Below are 14,011 nucleotides of genomic sequence, written 5' to 3'. Positions count from 1 at the left end.
TGTGATCTCAGCTCACTGCAACCTCCACCTCCTGGGTTAAAGTGATTCTCCTACCTCAACTTCCTGAGTAACTGGGATTGCAGGTGTACGCCACCACATCCAGTTAATTTTTGTATTTTTAGTGGAGATAGGGTTTCATCATGTTGGTCAGCCTGGTCTCAAACTCCTGACCTCGTGATCCTCCTGCCTTAACCTCCTAAAGTGCTGGGCCTGGTCTCGAACTCCTGACCTTGTGATCCTCCTGCCTCAACCTCCTAAAGTGCTGGGATTACAGGCATGAACCACTGCGCCCAGCTTAGAGAGAGAACATTTTAAGCTAGCAGACCCACATGAGGAGAAGAGGTGGGATGGGATAGGTAGGTTCTTCCAGTCAGTGCTGGTAGACAGTCTAGGAAGCCTTCAGTCGGGGTAGGATCAGTCAGGGGCTTCTTGAAAGAGGATACTCCTGTCACTGCCTGACTGTGGTCTCTGCTCAGGTCCTCCACCTTCTGGGCCCCAAGATGGAGGCTGATCTGGAGAAGAAGCCCAAGGTAAGGCTGGGCATGGCCCTGAGCCCCTGAGGGTAAGGTAAGGTATGGTGAGACTTCAGGCTGGGGAAGGAAGTGTCTGACCACAGTGATCCCAGGACCCTGCCGAAGAGAAAATCTGATGCCATTTTCTGAAGCACCTGGGGCTTCTTTCAGGTGGCCAAAGTGCGGCTGGAGGAAACAGACCGGAGGACAGCAAAATATGTGATAGAGAATGGTGAGAAGCTTAAGGCTCCTATCACAGCATTCAGCTCCCTGACTTGTGAGCCTCCCCGGAAGAGTCCTCACAGGCTCCTCAGGCCCTTGGCTTGCTCAGTACTCTGCCTTGCTCAGTACCCTGCCTTCTGTCTCAAGACTGGAATTCCTGGTGTTTCCTTTGTTCCCTTTGCCCAGAGACTGGCCTGAGAGGCCTCAGATGTCTGGTTCTTGATCTCTTGTCTCTGGAATTGAGCGAAGAGGGGTCTACTCAGTTCTATTCTGGCTGTAGGATATGGTAAATGTATCCAGAGGACAAGTTTTCCTTGTTTTGTTCCCCACAGGTGAGACTGCTGACCAGACCTTGTCTCTGATGGAGCAGCTCCGGGGAGAGGCCCTTAAGTTCCACAAGCCTGGTTAGTGGGCATGTCGAAACCCTGGGGAGGGCTGGATCTTGGCAGCAGCTCCTATAGTCAGGCCCCCGGGGTCAGAGGCTTTGGCTGCAGCCTGGTCCTTAGGCTTATTCTGGTCCTGACAGGTGAAAACTACAAGACCCCAGGCTATGTGATGACTCCACACACCATGAATCTACTAAAGCAGCACCTGGAAATTACTGGTGGGCAGGTGTGTGGGAATGTGGCCATATGAGCTTGTGCCATCAAATGCCTGCCTGAGTGCCTGGGCTGCCTCTATACTGCCCCAGTTCACCCATCACCATGGCCTTCCTGGGAGGGAACATCTGTTTCCTTAGGGTCATCTGAGCTCTGACCTTATTTCTCTTTTCCCATCCCTCTTATCTCAGGTACGTACCCGGTTCCCGCCAGAACCCAATGGAATCCTGCATATTGGACATGCCAAAGCCATCAATTTCAACTTTGGTTATGCCAAGGTAAGCATGTATCTAGAGATCTGGCAAGCAAGATGACCGCTTGCTGTTCCCATGAGTGGATACCATGTCCCTGCCTTGCTGTCTGCTCCCAATAATGTACCCAGGTGGTCAGAGGCCATGGAAAGGAACCACATGTGTGACAGATACCTAGGAATCTATTGAGCTTATTGGAACAAATAGCTCCTGCTGAGGAGTCAGTGAGTTCAAATTTGGGGGAGTTGCCAGTGTAGCCCCTAGGCTTAAAAAGAGGTTGTGCTGTCTGTCCCAAATTGATGTAAGAGATGCTTTATCTGGGCATTTAGATACAGGAAGGTGAGAGGAGAAGTTCTTGAAGGCATTTTAAATTCTGATATGAGGCTGAGTCTGGTGACTCATGCTTATAAATCCCAGTGCTTTGGGAGGGTAAAATGGGTGGATAACTTGAGGTCAGGAGTTTGAGACCAACCTGGCCAACATGGTGAAACCCCATCTCTACTAAAAATACAAAAATTAGCTGGGCATGGTGGTGCGTGCGTGTAGTCCCAGCTACTGGGACTACAGAATTTTTTTTTTTTTTTTTGAGATGGAGTTTCACTCTTGTTGCCCAGACTGGAGTGCAGTGGTAAGATCTCGGCTCACCGCAACCTCCGCCTCCCGGGTTCAGGCAGTTCTCCTGCCTCAGCCTCCAAGTAGCTGGGACTACAGGCACGCGCCACCATGCCCAGCTAATGTTTTGTATTTTTAGTAGAGATGGGGTTTCACCATGTTGACCAGGATGGTCTCGATCTCTTGACCTCGTGATCCACCCGCCTCGGCCTCCCAAAGTGCTGGAATTACAGGCTTGAGCCACTGTGCCCGGCAAAAAAAAATTCTTGACATGAGAGAGCTCTATGAATGTCCTAGTTTAATGAACAGGATTGTGGGGCTGATGGATGATGTGGGAGTTCACAGATGCTACAACTTTCATAGGCCAACAATGGCATCTGTTTTCTGCGCTTTGATGACACCAACCCTGAGAAGGAGGAAGCAAAGTTCTTCACTGCCATTTGTGACATGGTGGCCTGGCTGGGTATGGACTGGGCAAAGCCAAGAAGGGCTGGTAGTTAGTGGGCCTCTCCTTGGGCCATGGCCTGCCACTGGGTGTTTCTGGCTGGGTGCTCATACTTTGTCTCATTCTGCCCCAGGTTACACACCTTACAGAGTGACATATGCCTCTGACTATTTTGACCAGCTATATGCCTGGGCTGTGGAGCTCATCCGCAGGTAAGGCCAGGGCCATGACATAGAGCCAGGCAGGCTGACTAGGTCATAGCCATGCTGGGTACTCACACCCCTTCCCCACAGGGGTCTGGCTTATGTGTGTCACCAGCGAGGGGAGGAGCTCAAAGGCCATAATCCTCTGCCCTCACCCTGGAGAGACCGTCCCATGGAGGAGTCACTGCTGCTCTTTGAGGTGGGGTCCTAGAGGAGCATTTGGGTTTGGGTGGGCCAAGGTGCTTAGGATGAGATACCCCCATGCTTAGAGACAGGCTGAGTCCTTGTTCTCCTCAGGCAATGCGCAAGGGCAAGTTTTCAGAGGGTGAGGCCACACTACGGATGAAGCTGGTGATGGAGGATGGCAAGATGGACCCTGTAGCCTATCGAGTCAAGTATACACCACACCACCGCACAGGGGACAAATGGTGGGTATGGCATGGGGTGGGGTGGTGGGGCTGTGGAGCAGGGCAATGGGCCATGGGATAGGGCAGAGTAGGGCTGGATGGTAGGGCCTACTGCCTATGCCCCACAGGTGCATCTATCCCACCTACGACTACACACACTGCCTCTGTGACTCCATCGAGCACATCACTCACTCACTCTGCACCAAGGAATTCCAGGCCCGGTGAGGGAGCTGGGTCCATGGGGTGGTAGGGCCAATGGAATTCCAGCAGCCCTTCCTGTGGTCTCTGCCTAGTTCCAGAGCTGGCCAGTCCTAACCCTACTCTCGCACCCCAGACGCTCTTCCTACTTCTGGCTTTGCAATGCACTGGACGTCTACTGCCCTGTTCAGTGGGAGTATGGCCGCCTCAACCTACACTACGCTGTTGTCTCTAAGAGGAAGATCCTTCAGCTTGTAGCAACTGGTGCTGTGCGGTAGGTGTGGCTGTTTGGCTTATTAAAGGTTAATGACATGTACTCCCAAAGGCCTTCTCACCACCACCTTCTTATCCACAGGGACTGGGATGACCCACGGCTCTTTACACTCACGGCCCTGCGACGGCGGGGTTTCCCACCTGAGGGCATCAACAACTTCTGTGCCCGGGTATAGTCCAGCAGGTTGGGTGGACGGATGGGGGCTGAGTGTGGCAGTTTGTGATTGTAGCTGTGACTGATGCTGAACCTTCCTGCCAGGTGGGAGTGACAGTGGCACAGACCACAATGGAGCCACATCTTCTGGAAGCTTGTGTGCGTGATGTGCTGAATGACACAGCCCCACGAGCTATGGCTGTGCTGGAGTCACTACGGGTCATCATCACCAACTTTCCCGCTGCCAAGGTGGGCCTGCCTCAACATGAGTATCTCCGTGTGTGTGTGTGCGCGTGCGTGCGCGCGCGTGTAGGGGTACACCTGGCCCTGGGCATGGGGGTACTTGTGCTGAGTATGACTCATACCTGTCTCCTGCTTTAGTCCTTGGACATCCAGGTGCCCAACTTCCCAGCTGATGAGACCAAAGGCTTCCATCAGGTTCCTTTCGCACCCATTGTGTTCATTGAGAGGACTGACTTCAAGGAGGTAAATGGTGGGAGTAGAGGATCCTGTTTGCTGCTGAGTCTGGTCCTGGGAATCTTTCATCCTCATCTCTGTCAGTCCATCTACTTCCTGCTTCTGATGAACCAATCCTTGCCAGACATGGCAGTGGGGAAGCCTCCCCACTTGTTTGATCCTTGCAGTCTCTTGTGTCTACCCTACTTCCTATCTCTAGGAGCCAGAGCCAGGCTTTAAGCGCCTGGCTTGGGGCCAGCCTGTGGGCCTGAGGCATACAGGCTACGTCATTGAGCTGCAGCGTGTTGTCAAGGTGAGAGCCAACTGCAGCCTTCCTACTGCAGTGCCTGCTGGGGCCAGGATATGAGTGCAGCCCGCAATCCTGGTCGTGGTTCCCGGGTCTAATTGCTGCTCCCCTACCCCTGCTTCTAGGGCCCCAGTGGTTGTGTAGAGAGTCTGGAGGTGACCTGCAGAAGGGCAGATGCTGGAGAGAAGCCAAAGGCCTTTATTCACTGGGTGTCACAGCCTTTGACGTGCGAGGTTCGCCTCTATGAGCGACTGTGAGTGAATAGAGCTGGGGTGGGGCAGGTACAAGATGCTCATTGCCTGTTGTGGCTGCCTAGCTGGGGGTATGACCTTCACTCTGGCTGCAGATTCCAGCACAAGAACCCTGAAGATCCTACTGAGGTGCCTGGTGGATTCTTAAGTGACCTGAACCCAGTAGGTTCATGGGGTTTGGGACGAGGGAGGTAGGCCTCCCTGGTTGGATGGTTGCCTGAGTTCCCTGCTTGCAGGCATCACTACGCGTGGTGGAGGCAGCATTAGTGGACTGCTCTGTGGCCCTGGCAAAACCCTTCAACAAGTTCCAGTTTGAGCGTCTTGGGTACTTCTCTGTGGATCCAGACAGCCATCAGGGAAAGGTGCTTGACTTTACCCACCTGCCCTTAACTGCAGCAGTGACAGTGGCTGCCATTTGCTGTACCACGTGCTGTGCCTACATTCCCTTAGTAAATCCTCACCATCTAAGGTGGTCAGTGTCCATATTCTACTAATGAGGAAACTGGGCACTAAGGATAAGTTCATGCACAAAATTTTGTATGAAGGCTGCTTTTATTTTTTATTTTTTGCTCTGTTGCCCAGCCTGGAGTGCAGTGGTGCGATCTCGGCTCACTGTAACTTCTGCCTCACGGGTTCAAGCGATTCTCAGGCCTCAGCCTCCCGAGTAACTGGGACTACAGGCGCATGCCACCACGCCTGGCTAATTTTTTTGTATTTTTAGTAGAGATCGGGTTTCACCATGTTAGCCAGGATGGTCTCAATCTCCTGATCTTGTGATCTGCCCACCTTGGCCTCCCAAAGTGCTGGGATTACAGGCGTGGCTCACGCCCAGACCTGGCTTCTTTTTTTTTTTTTTTAATTATTATTTTTTGGGGCTGGGTGTGGTGGCTCACACCTGTAATCCCAGCAATTTGGGAGACTGAGGCAGGCAGATCACCTGAGGTCAGGAGTTTGAGACCACCCTGGCCTACATAGTGAAAACCCTAGCTCTACAAAAAAAGAAAAGGAAAAAAAAGATAGGCCGGGCGTGGTGGCTCACGCCTGTAATCCAAGCACTTTGGAGGTCAAGGCGGGCAGATCACATGAGGTCGGGAGTTCAAGACCAGCCTGACCAACATGGTGAAACCCCGTCTTTAAAAAAAAATATATATATATATATAAAATAATTATTATTTTAATATCTTTCATTAAGGCAGCTAATAACCTTTCTATTTATTTTAAAGACAGGGTCTTAACTCTTGCCCGGACTGGTGTGCAGTGGTGCAATCATAGCTCACTGCGGCCTCAAACTGCTGGGCTCAAGCTATCCTCCCAGCTCAGTAGCTGAGACTACAGGTGCACACCACCATGCCTGGCTAATTTGAAAATTTTTTGTAGAGGCAAGGTCTCACTATGTTGCACAGGCTGGTCTTGAACTACCAGCTTCAAGCAATCCTCCTGCTTCAGCTTCCCAGAGTGCTGGGATTATAGGCATGAGCCACTGACTGTGCCCAGCCACCCTACTGTTATTTTTATTTTTTGAGATGGAGTCTTGCCCTGTTTCCTGGGCTGGAGTACAGTGGCACCATCTTGGCCCACTACAACCTCTGCCTCCCAGGCTCAAGCCATTCTCCTGCTTTCCGAGTAGCTGGGGTTATAGCCACATGCCACCACGCCTGGCTAATTTTTATATTTTTAGTAGAGACAGTTTTGCCAAGTTGGCCAGCCTCGTCTTGAACTTCTGACCTCAGGTGATCCGCCTGCCTCAACCTCCCAAAGTGCTAGGATTACAGGCATGAGCCACTGTGCGCAGCCCACCCTGCCTTTCTCACTCCTCAAAGTAGGAGGCAAACATAGCGGTTGTTATCCATATAAAACTATAGCCTGGCCGGGCGTGGTGGCTCACGTCCATAATCCAAGCACTTTGGAGGCCAAGGCGGGCGGATCAGCAGAGGTTGGGAGTTCAAGACCAGCCTGACCAACATGGTGAAACCCAGTCTTTAAAAACAAAACAAAAAAAAACTATAGCCTAGAGCTCCATCCAGTCCCTTGCCCAAGTCACAAAGTTACAGAGGACCTGGGTCTCCTGATCCTTAGTCCCCAGGTTGTTTGGCTTAAGAAGGAAGTTAGGGGGAGGTGTCTGTGGTGAAACCTGCCCAGGACTCCCTGGCCTTGTTCTGGGGAGGTGGTCATTCTTTTCGCTCTGCTTTCCAGCTTGTTTTTAACCGAACTGTGACACTGAAGGAAGACCCGGGAAAGGTGTGAGCTGGCAACACTGTGAACCTACCTCGTCCTCCTGGAGGTTGGGGCTACCCTCACCACCCCAAATTCCATGTTAATAAAGAACAGCTAAATTATGCTGGAGTCTGTGTGTTATCTGTCTGCCCTTCCACCATCTGAGGGCCCTGGAGACATGCTGGTAGTGGTGGTGTGCGTGGGGAGTAATGTGCCTTTTGCACATTTTGTCTGTGAGAATGGGCTTTCCCAGAAAAGAGTGATACTGACAGCTTTGAAAGCAGTGGTGCACTTTTCAGTGCTTAAAGGCAGGGGCCCGTGTGGGATTCATACCCACCGTACCTGGTCTGAGAGAATGGAGGGCCCTGGTTAGGACCCCTGTGCCAAAGGGATCTAAAAGGTTTGTTTCTGCTGGTGTGAAGTAGAGAGGTCTGGCTCCCAGTCTGATCATTCAGCATATAATTTTTTTTTTTTTTTTTTTTTGAGATGGAGTTCCACTCTGCAGCCCAGGCTGGAGTGCAGTGGCTCCATCTTGGCTCACTGCAAACTCTGCCTCCCTGCTTCAAGTGATTCTCGTGCCTCAGCCTCCCAAGTAGCTGGGATTACAGGCGCACGGCACCACACCTGGATAATTTTTGTATTTTTTGTAGAGACGGGGTTTCACTATGTCGGTCAGGCTGCTCTCGAACTCCTGATCTCAGGTAATCCGCCCACCTCAGCCTCCCAAAGTGCTAGGATTACAGGCGTGAGCCACTGCACCTAATCAGCATATAATTTTTCTTTTTTGAGACGGAGTTTCGCCCTTGTTGCCCAGGATGGAGTGCAATGGCGCGATCTCACCTCACTGCAATCTCCACCTCCCAGGTTCAAGCGATTCTCCTGCCTCAGCCTCCCAAGTACCTGTGATCACAGGCATGCACAACCACACTCGGCTAATTTTGTATTTTTAGCAGAGACGGGGTTTCACCACGTTGGCCAGGCTGGTCTCAAACTCCTGACTGGAGGTGTTCCACCTGCCTTGGCTCCCAAAGCGTTGGAATTAGGGGCGTCAGCCACTGTGCCCGGCCCATTCAGCATATAATTTTTTAGTGCCTACTACGTGCCAGGCACAGTGAGATGTGGCATACATGGCTGTGATAGCCTTCGAAATTCACTGGAGGGGAAAGGGGTGACCAAGCACTGCATGGGAGAGCTCTCCCTGGGCCCTGTGCAAGGCTGGAAGAGGTTCCTGACCCAGCCTGGGCCTTAGAAAAGACTACGCTCACGAAGTGACTTCTGAAGGGAATCACAAAAGACTATGGGGAGTTTGCCAGGATAAGAGGAACAAGGGCAAAAACCGGGAGGCAAAAGGAGTCTACAGCAGGCTGGAAGCCCTCTGGGGGCTGTGTGGGCTGCTGCTGAGGCCTGCGTGTGCCTGCAGCTTTAACGTCTTCCACATTTTCCCTGTATACAAACACCAGGCTACCAAGGGGCCCGCTTTAAGGTGGCCCCGACTGCGGAAGGCTGAACTCAGATGGCAGCAGTTGGCGGGGGTCCCAGGGGGTGGGTCCTTCAGGAGGTAAGAGCTCTAGAGGCTTCCCATGCGGGGCACGGCTGGGGACGCCGAGCCCAGGAGAGAAGTTTGCAGGGTCCACCTTAAGCGAGAGGCTGAGCCCGGCCGGGCCCCGCCCCGCGTAGGGGTGCTCGACCAAAGGAGGCTCAGGCGGGCGACGGAAGGTGGGTCCAAGGAGCTAGCTTCGAGTTCTAGCCTTCAGAGGCTCCACTACTAGGCTAAGCCCCCGCCCTAGCTCCGCCCCACACGGAGGGGCGTCCAGAGGCGGGGCGAGTCGCTCCACGCCCGAGGATCCATGAACCGCTCTAGCAGCCAGAGGCGCGGCCTGCCTCCCCTGCTGAAGCGTTCACTTTAAGTTTGGCCGGGAGGCAGCTCCAGATCTCGCGGGATCCGACGCCCCGATTCTCGCGAGAGGAGCAATCGGCTCCCATTGGCTGTGAGGGTTGAATGTAAGATGGCGCCCAGGGAGCTGTGAGGAGAAAATCCTGTCGGTCTTGGAGCTACGACGGCAGAACCGGGGTCCCGGGCGGTGCGGCGGGGCCGGCGGGTAGAGCGGAGGCGGCGGCGGCGGTGACGTCGCCGGGTGAGGGCTCCAGTGTGGGCGAGGATGCGGCGATGCTGTGGGCCTGGGACGGTGGGCCCACCCCACACAACGGCGGGCGGGGGCGGGCGGGCCGCTACCGCTGGGCCCTGAGAGCTCGGGGCGGCTCCGGAGCTGAAAACGTTCCTGGGCTCGCGTACCCCGCCCTGTGGATGGGGGAGGGGTGGGCCGGGGATTTGGGTGGGCGCGGCGCGACATCGCGCGCTGGTGCGGGCGCGCGTCTAAACCTGTTTTTACGCGCGGGAGCGCGCGCGCTGTGCGGCTCTCTCGGTGCGCGTGGCCGCCGACGTGCGCGTTCCTCGCCCGGATATCTCTGCTCTGTGAGCTTTGGCCCACGGGCAAGAGAGGTTTTTCCAGGGCGTGCGCCCGCCACGACCCCCAGTTTTGGTGCGCGCGCCCTGATGTTGGGTGGCGGTGCCGCCTCGAGAGCGCGCATGAGGCCTCTCCTGAGCGGAGGGCCGGCCGCCGCGCGTTGCGTGGGGAAGGTTGAGGATTGGGTCTTTTGTGGTCTGGTGACGTTCTCGGGCATCCGTGGCCTAGGCCTGAAGAGAAACAAACTAGCTTTGCTGTCTGGCTTGCGGCTTCGCTCCTCTGTGAGGGGGGCGAGATTGCCTGTTCTCTTCTAATAATGCCGTTACTTGAGGCCCAAGTGCGGGGTGGGTGCTTGGGTAGGGTGGTTCTCTGCTTCAGAAACCAAGCCCTGTTGGCTTGAGAGGGCAGTGAGCCCCTTCGGGTTACCTCACCTTGTACTGAGCTGTGTGTCGGGCAGGTACCTGCTTATCTTTCATTAGAAACTAATACGTCCATAAGCGCAATTCGTACACGTCACCTCTGCGCTCCGGAAGGGAATTCTCTTATGTGGACGTTGTGAACTCCGAGCTGTAAAATGCTACTTTAAATCCTTAAACGCAGTTTTTTCTTTTGCGTAGGTGGGAGGGGCTTGCTTTAGTCTGTTATACTAAGGGTCCACCGTTGCCTCAGCCAAAAAGTTGCCTCGGAACAAAATTGAAAACCTGAGAATCAGTGCTATACCTTTTTTGAAATTCTGGAAATCTCCAGCAGAAATTCCTAAAATCTGACTGTGTATCGCTGTAAAAGTCACTTTTGGTTTAGGATTTCAATCCTTTTCAGCTCTTTTTTTTCACCCCGCCACTGTGTTTTGGTGTCAAGGAAGTTCTAGGTTTGTCCTAGAGAATTATGCACTTTTTGTTTTCTAACACAAAACATCTGCTAGTTTATAATTTACAGTCTTGCTCAATTAAGCTTAAGGAAAAGGAAGCTAAGAGGAAGTAAACTTAGCAATCAAATTTGATAATGGTGGGGTAGTTCTTTCTAATGTACTGTATTTTTTTTTAAGAACAAAGTTAAAATTATTAATAAAAAGAGGCTGAGGATGGAAGGAACTTTTTTGTTCTATCTTCTTCAGAATGTTAGAAGTCTTAAGAACTCAGGACAAGCAACAGAAATACATGCAACATGGTGACTGGTGAGTTAAAATTGTTCATATGCTGGAAGTATGTGTGCATAGTTTTTTTTTTTTTTTTTTTTTTTTTTTTTTTTTTTGTAATACTGAAGCATTACAAATCCTGTCAATTATTCTGGGTGCTGTCTTCCAGAAACTGTTAGGTGCTGTAAAATGAAGATGTGGGAGAACAGCATCTTTGAATTCAGCCACAGTGCTACTTGGGCAGTTTTCTTCTCTTAGGATGCAAGTCAGTGGAACCCACAGATTTAAGCATGGCAAGGAATCATCTTTTAAAATGACCTAAATGGTTCAGAGAAAAGCTGTAAAGTTTACACTTAAAATTTTGATACTTTTTTTTTTTTTTTGAGACAGAGTCTCACTCTGTAGCCCACACTGGAGTGGAGTGGTGCGATCTTGGTTCACTGCAACCACCGCCTCCTGGCTTCAAGCGATTCTTCTGCCTCAGCCTCCTGAGTAACTGGAATTACAGGCCCGTGTTATCACGCCCGGGTAAATTTTGTATTTTTGGTAGAGATGGGGTTTCACCATGTTGGTCAGGCTGATCTCAAACTTCTGACCTCCTGATCCGCCTACCTTGGCCTCCCAAAGTGCTAGGATTACAGGCATGAGCCAAATTTTGTTACATTTTTTAGGTCTGCCTGTTTTGAATTATCTTTGTTTTTAACTATTATGCTTGAGATCTTCCTTTGAAATTAGTGTTTAAAAATAATGTTTGTCGGCCGGGTGTGGTGGCTTATGCCTGAGGAGGGTGGATCACTTGAGGTCAGAACTAGTGACTATGTTCACTAGTCAACATAGTGAAATCGTGTCTCTACTGAAAATGAAAAATTAGCCAGGTGTGGTGGTGGATGCCTGTAATCCCAGCAACTTGGGTGGCTGAGGCAGGGGAATGGCTTGAACCTGGGAGGTGGAGGTTGCAGTGAGCAGAGATTGTGCCACTGCACCACTCCAGCCTGGGCGACAGAGTGAGACTCCATATCAAAAAAAAAAAAAAAAAAAAAGCTGGCACGGTGGCTCACGCCTGTAATTCCGAAACTTTGGGAGGCTGAGGCAGGTGGATCATCAGGGTCAGGAGTTTGAGACCAGTTTGGCAAACAGGGTGAAACCCTGTCTCTACTTAAAATGCAAAAATCAACAGGACATGGTGGTGGGTATCTGTTATCCCAACTACTCAGGAGGCTGAGGCAGGAGAATTGCTTGAACCCAGGAGGCGGAGTTTGCAGCAGTGAGCTGAGATTGTGCCATTGCACTCCAGCCTGGGCAACAAAAGTGAGACTCCATCTTAAAAAAAAGTTTCTCCAAGTTTGTCAACTATGATTTGCTTGTTAGATGTCTTCCTTTGGGTCCTCTCTGATGAATTGTTTGTATACCTCTTCAAGAACCTCTGCACAGAGTTCCACATCCTTTTTCTAGCTTGTGTTCCATTTCAAACTAAAGATCAAATAGTGGTTAAATTTTTTTGTAAATTTGAATAGTTCTAGAAAAGTAACCAAAGTCAGGGGCTCTGGATATGGCTTCCCTTCTTTAAGGCAGCTTCATAATCATTATTTTCTTTCCTTACATTTGTATATGCTTTCTTTTAGTTTAATTAGTTATGGTATAAGTTTGTTGTGCCATGCTTCTTTCTTGTTTGCGTTTTATTTATTTATTTGCTTTTTTGAGGCAGCCTTGCTTTGTTACCCAGGCTAGAGGACAGTGGCATGATCATGGCTCACTGCAACCTCTGCCTCCCAGGTTTAAGTGATTCTCCTGCCTCAGCCTCCCAAGCAGCTGGGATTACAGGCATGCACCACCACGCCTGGCTAATTTTTGTATTTTTAGTAGAGTCGGGGTTTCACCATGTTGGCCAGGCTGGTCTTGAACTCCTGACCTCAACTGATCTACACACTTTGGCTTCCCAAAGTGCCAGGATTATAGGTGTGAACCACCCCACCCAGCCTCTTGGCGGCTTTTCTTTGTTTTGTTTTGAGACGGAGTCTTGCTCTGTCACCCAGGCTGTAGTGCAGTGGCTCGATCTTGGCTCACAGCATCCTCCGCCACCTGGGTTTAAGTGATTCCCCTGCCTCAGCCTCCTGAGTAGCTGGGACGGCAGGCGTGTGCCACCACACTCAGCTAATTTTTTTGTATTTTAGTAGAGACTGGGTTTCACCATGTTGGCCAGGATGGTCTCAATCCCCTGACCTCATGGGCCGCCCGCCTCAGCCTCCCAAAGTGCTGGGATTACAGGTGTGAGCCACCGCGCCCAGCCCCTCTTTTCTGCTTTTTAAAATGGCCACTCTTGATCTGTAACTGTCTCTTATTTCTGAATTAGCCTTAGAATTAGGTGTTACATGAATACTTGCTCTTTTCTGTTATTCTGTTGCCCTGCATTTTGTTCCAGATGTTTTAAGTCCTCTCCAGACTTCACTTAAATGCTTCCTTTGTATTATTTTTTCCCAGTTATAACATTAGATTGTGATTTCTGTTATTAAATTGACATGGCTGCATGAAGAAATGATAGATTAATTTCTTCCTTTGATGAAGGAGGGTAGGACTGCTCCTTTGGTCTCACTCTTAAGGCCAGGGCAAAACCAGAACTGGTGGCTGTGTCAGAAATCTAATGTGTTTTTCTTTTTTTAAAATTTGTGAAATATCCACCCATGTAAATTTAGACAATATCTGTACAATTCAATGAAAAATTATAGATTAATGCTGGTGTAACTACTTTTTCAAGAAATAATGCCAGTATCCCTAAAACCTTTGTGGGTTCTTTCTGGAACACGGCTTCTCAAGCCCTATGGACAACTGTTACTCTGTGATAATAGCATTCTTTTTCTTTTTGCCTTTGCCACCTTTGTAACCCTTAACCTAGTTTACCTTTGTTTCTTTTTGAGTTTTATATAAATGGAGTCATGCTGTATTATCTTGTCTTTTTTTGGCATAATATTTCTGAAATTCTTCACATTGTGTGCAGCTGTTCATTCCCGTTTTTTATGTAGTATTCTGTTGTATGAATATACCATAACGTATTTATCTATGGCACTATTGATAGACATCTGGGTTGCTTCCACGTTTTGGCTGTTAACAAACTGCTGCTGTGGATGTTCTTGTGTAAGAAGTTCCTTCATATACACTGATGGGTAAAATTGCTTAGTAGGAATAGGTATTTTCTTTTTTCTTTTCTTTTTTTTTTTTATTTTTGAGACGGAGTTTCACTCATGTTACCCAGGCTGGAGTGCAATGGCACGATCTCGGCTCACCGCAACCTCCGCCTCCTGGGTTCAGGCAA

General features: G+C 50.5%; 2 protein-coding genes across 6 annotated transcripts in view; both read left to right on the top strand.

Moving 5' to 3' along the window:
- Positions 1–7,233, top strand: part of QARS1 (glutaminyl-tRNA synthetase 1) — a 10,446-nt gene extending 3,213 nt beyond the window's left edge. Inside the window, exons 6-24 of the mRNA XM_032289789.1 lie at positions 477–530; positions 684–744; positions 1,067–1,138; positions 1,261–1,346; positions 1,525–1,611; positions 2,560–2,659; positions 2,775–2,853; positions 2,935–3,043; positions 3,142–3,272; positions 3,380–3,472; positions 3,586–3,723; positions 3,805–3,892; positions 3,982–4,125; positions 4,258–4,362; positions 4,553–4,645; positions 4,765–4,892; positions 4,986–5,052; positions 5,127–5,252; positions 7,084–7,233. Of these exons, the coding sequence (XP_032145680.1) occupies positions 477–530; positions 684–744; positions 1,067–1,138; positions 1,261–1,346; positions 1,525–1,611; positions 2,560–2,659; positions 2,775–2,853; positions 2,935–3,043; positions 3,142–3,272; positions 3,380–3,472; positions 3,586–3,723; positions 3,805–3,892; positions 3,982–4,125; positions 4,258–4,362; positions 4,553–4,645; positions 4,765–4,892; positions 4,986–5,052; positions 5,127–5,252; positions 7,084–7,134 (1,812 nt within the window). The 3' untranslated portion in view covers positions 7,135–7,233. The remainder of the gene's footprint in view (positions 1–476; positions 531–683; positions 745–1,066; positions 1,139–1,260; positions 1,347–1,524; positions 1,612–2,559; positions 2,660–2,774; positions 2,854–2,934; positions 3,044–3,141; positions 3,273–3,379; positions 3,473–3,585; positions 3,724–3,804; positions 3,893–3,981; positions 4,126–4,257; positions 4,363–4,552; positions 4,646–4,764; positions 4,893–4,985; positions 5,053–5,126; positions 5,253–7,083) is intronic.
- A 1,550-nt stretch (positions 7,234–8,783) lies between these two features.
- QRICH1 (glutamine rich 1) overlaps positions 8,784–14,011 on the top strand; it is a 62,940-nt gene continuing 57,712 nt past the window's right edge. The window contains exons 1-2 of one of the 5 annotated variants that reach the window (XM_032289792.1): positions 8,784–9,239; positions 10,684–10,743. The gene's annotated coding sequence lies outside the window, so the exon portion shown is untranslated. Of the gene's footprint in view, positions 9,240–9,806; positions 9,914–10,683; positions 10,744–12,996; positions 13,834–14,011 lie in introns of those variants that run through there. The other 4 variants (XM_032289793.1, XM_032289795.1, XM_032289791.1 and 1 more) reach the window with 4 other exon arrangements.

The sequence above is a fragment of the Sapajus apella genome, unplaced genomic scaffold (assembly GCF_009761245.1).
Source record: "Sapajus apella isolate SASKATOON/1434 unplaced genomic scaffold, GSC_monkey_1.0 scaffold23, whole genome shotgun sequence".
Taxonomy (NCBI): domain Eukaryota; kingdom Metazoa; phylum Chordata; class Mammalia; order Primates; family Cebidae; genus Sapajus; species Sapajus apella.
This window is presented reverse-complemented; position numbering and strand designations above follow the sequence as displayed.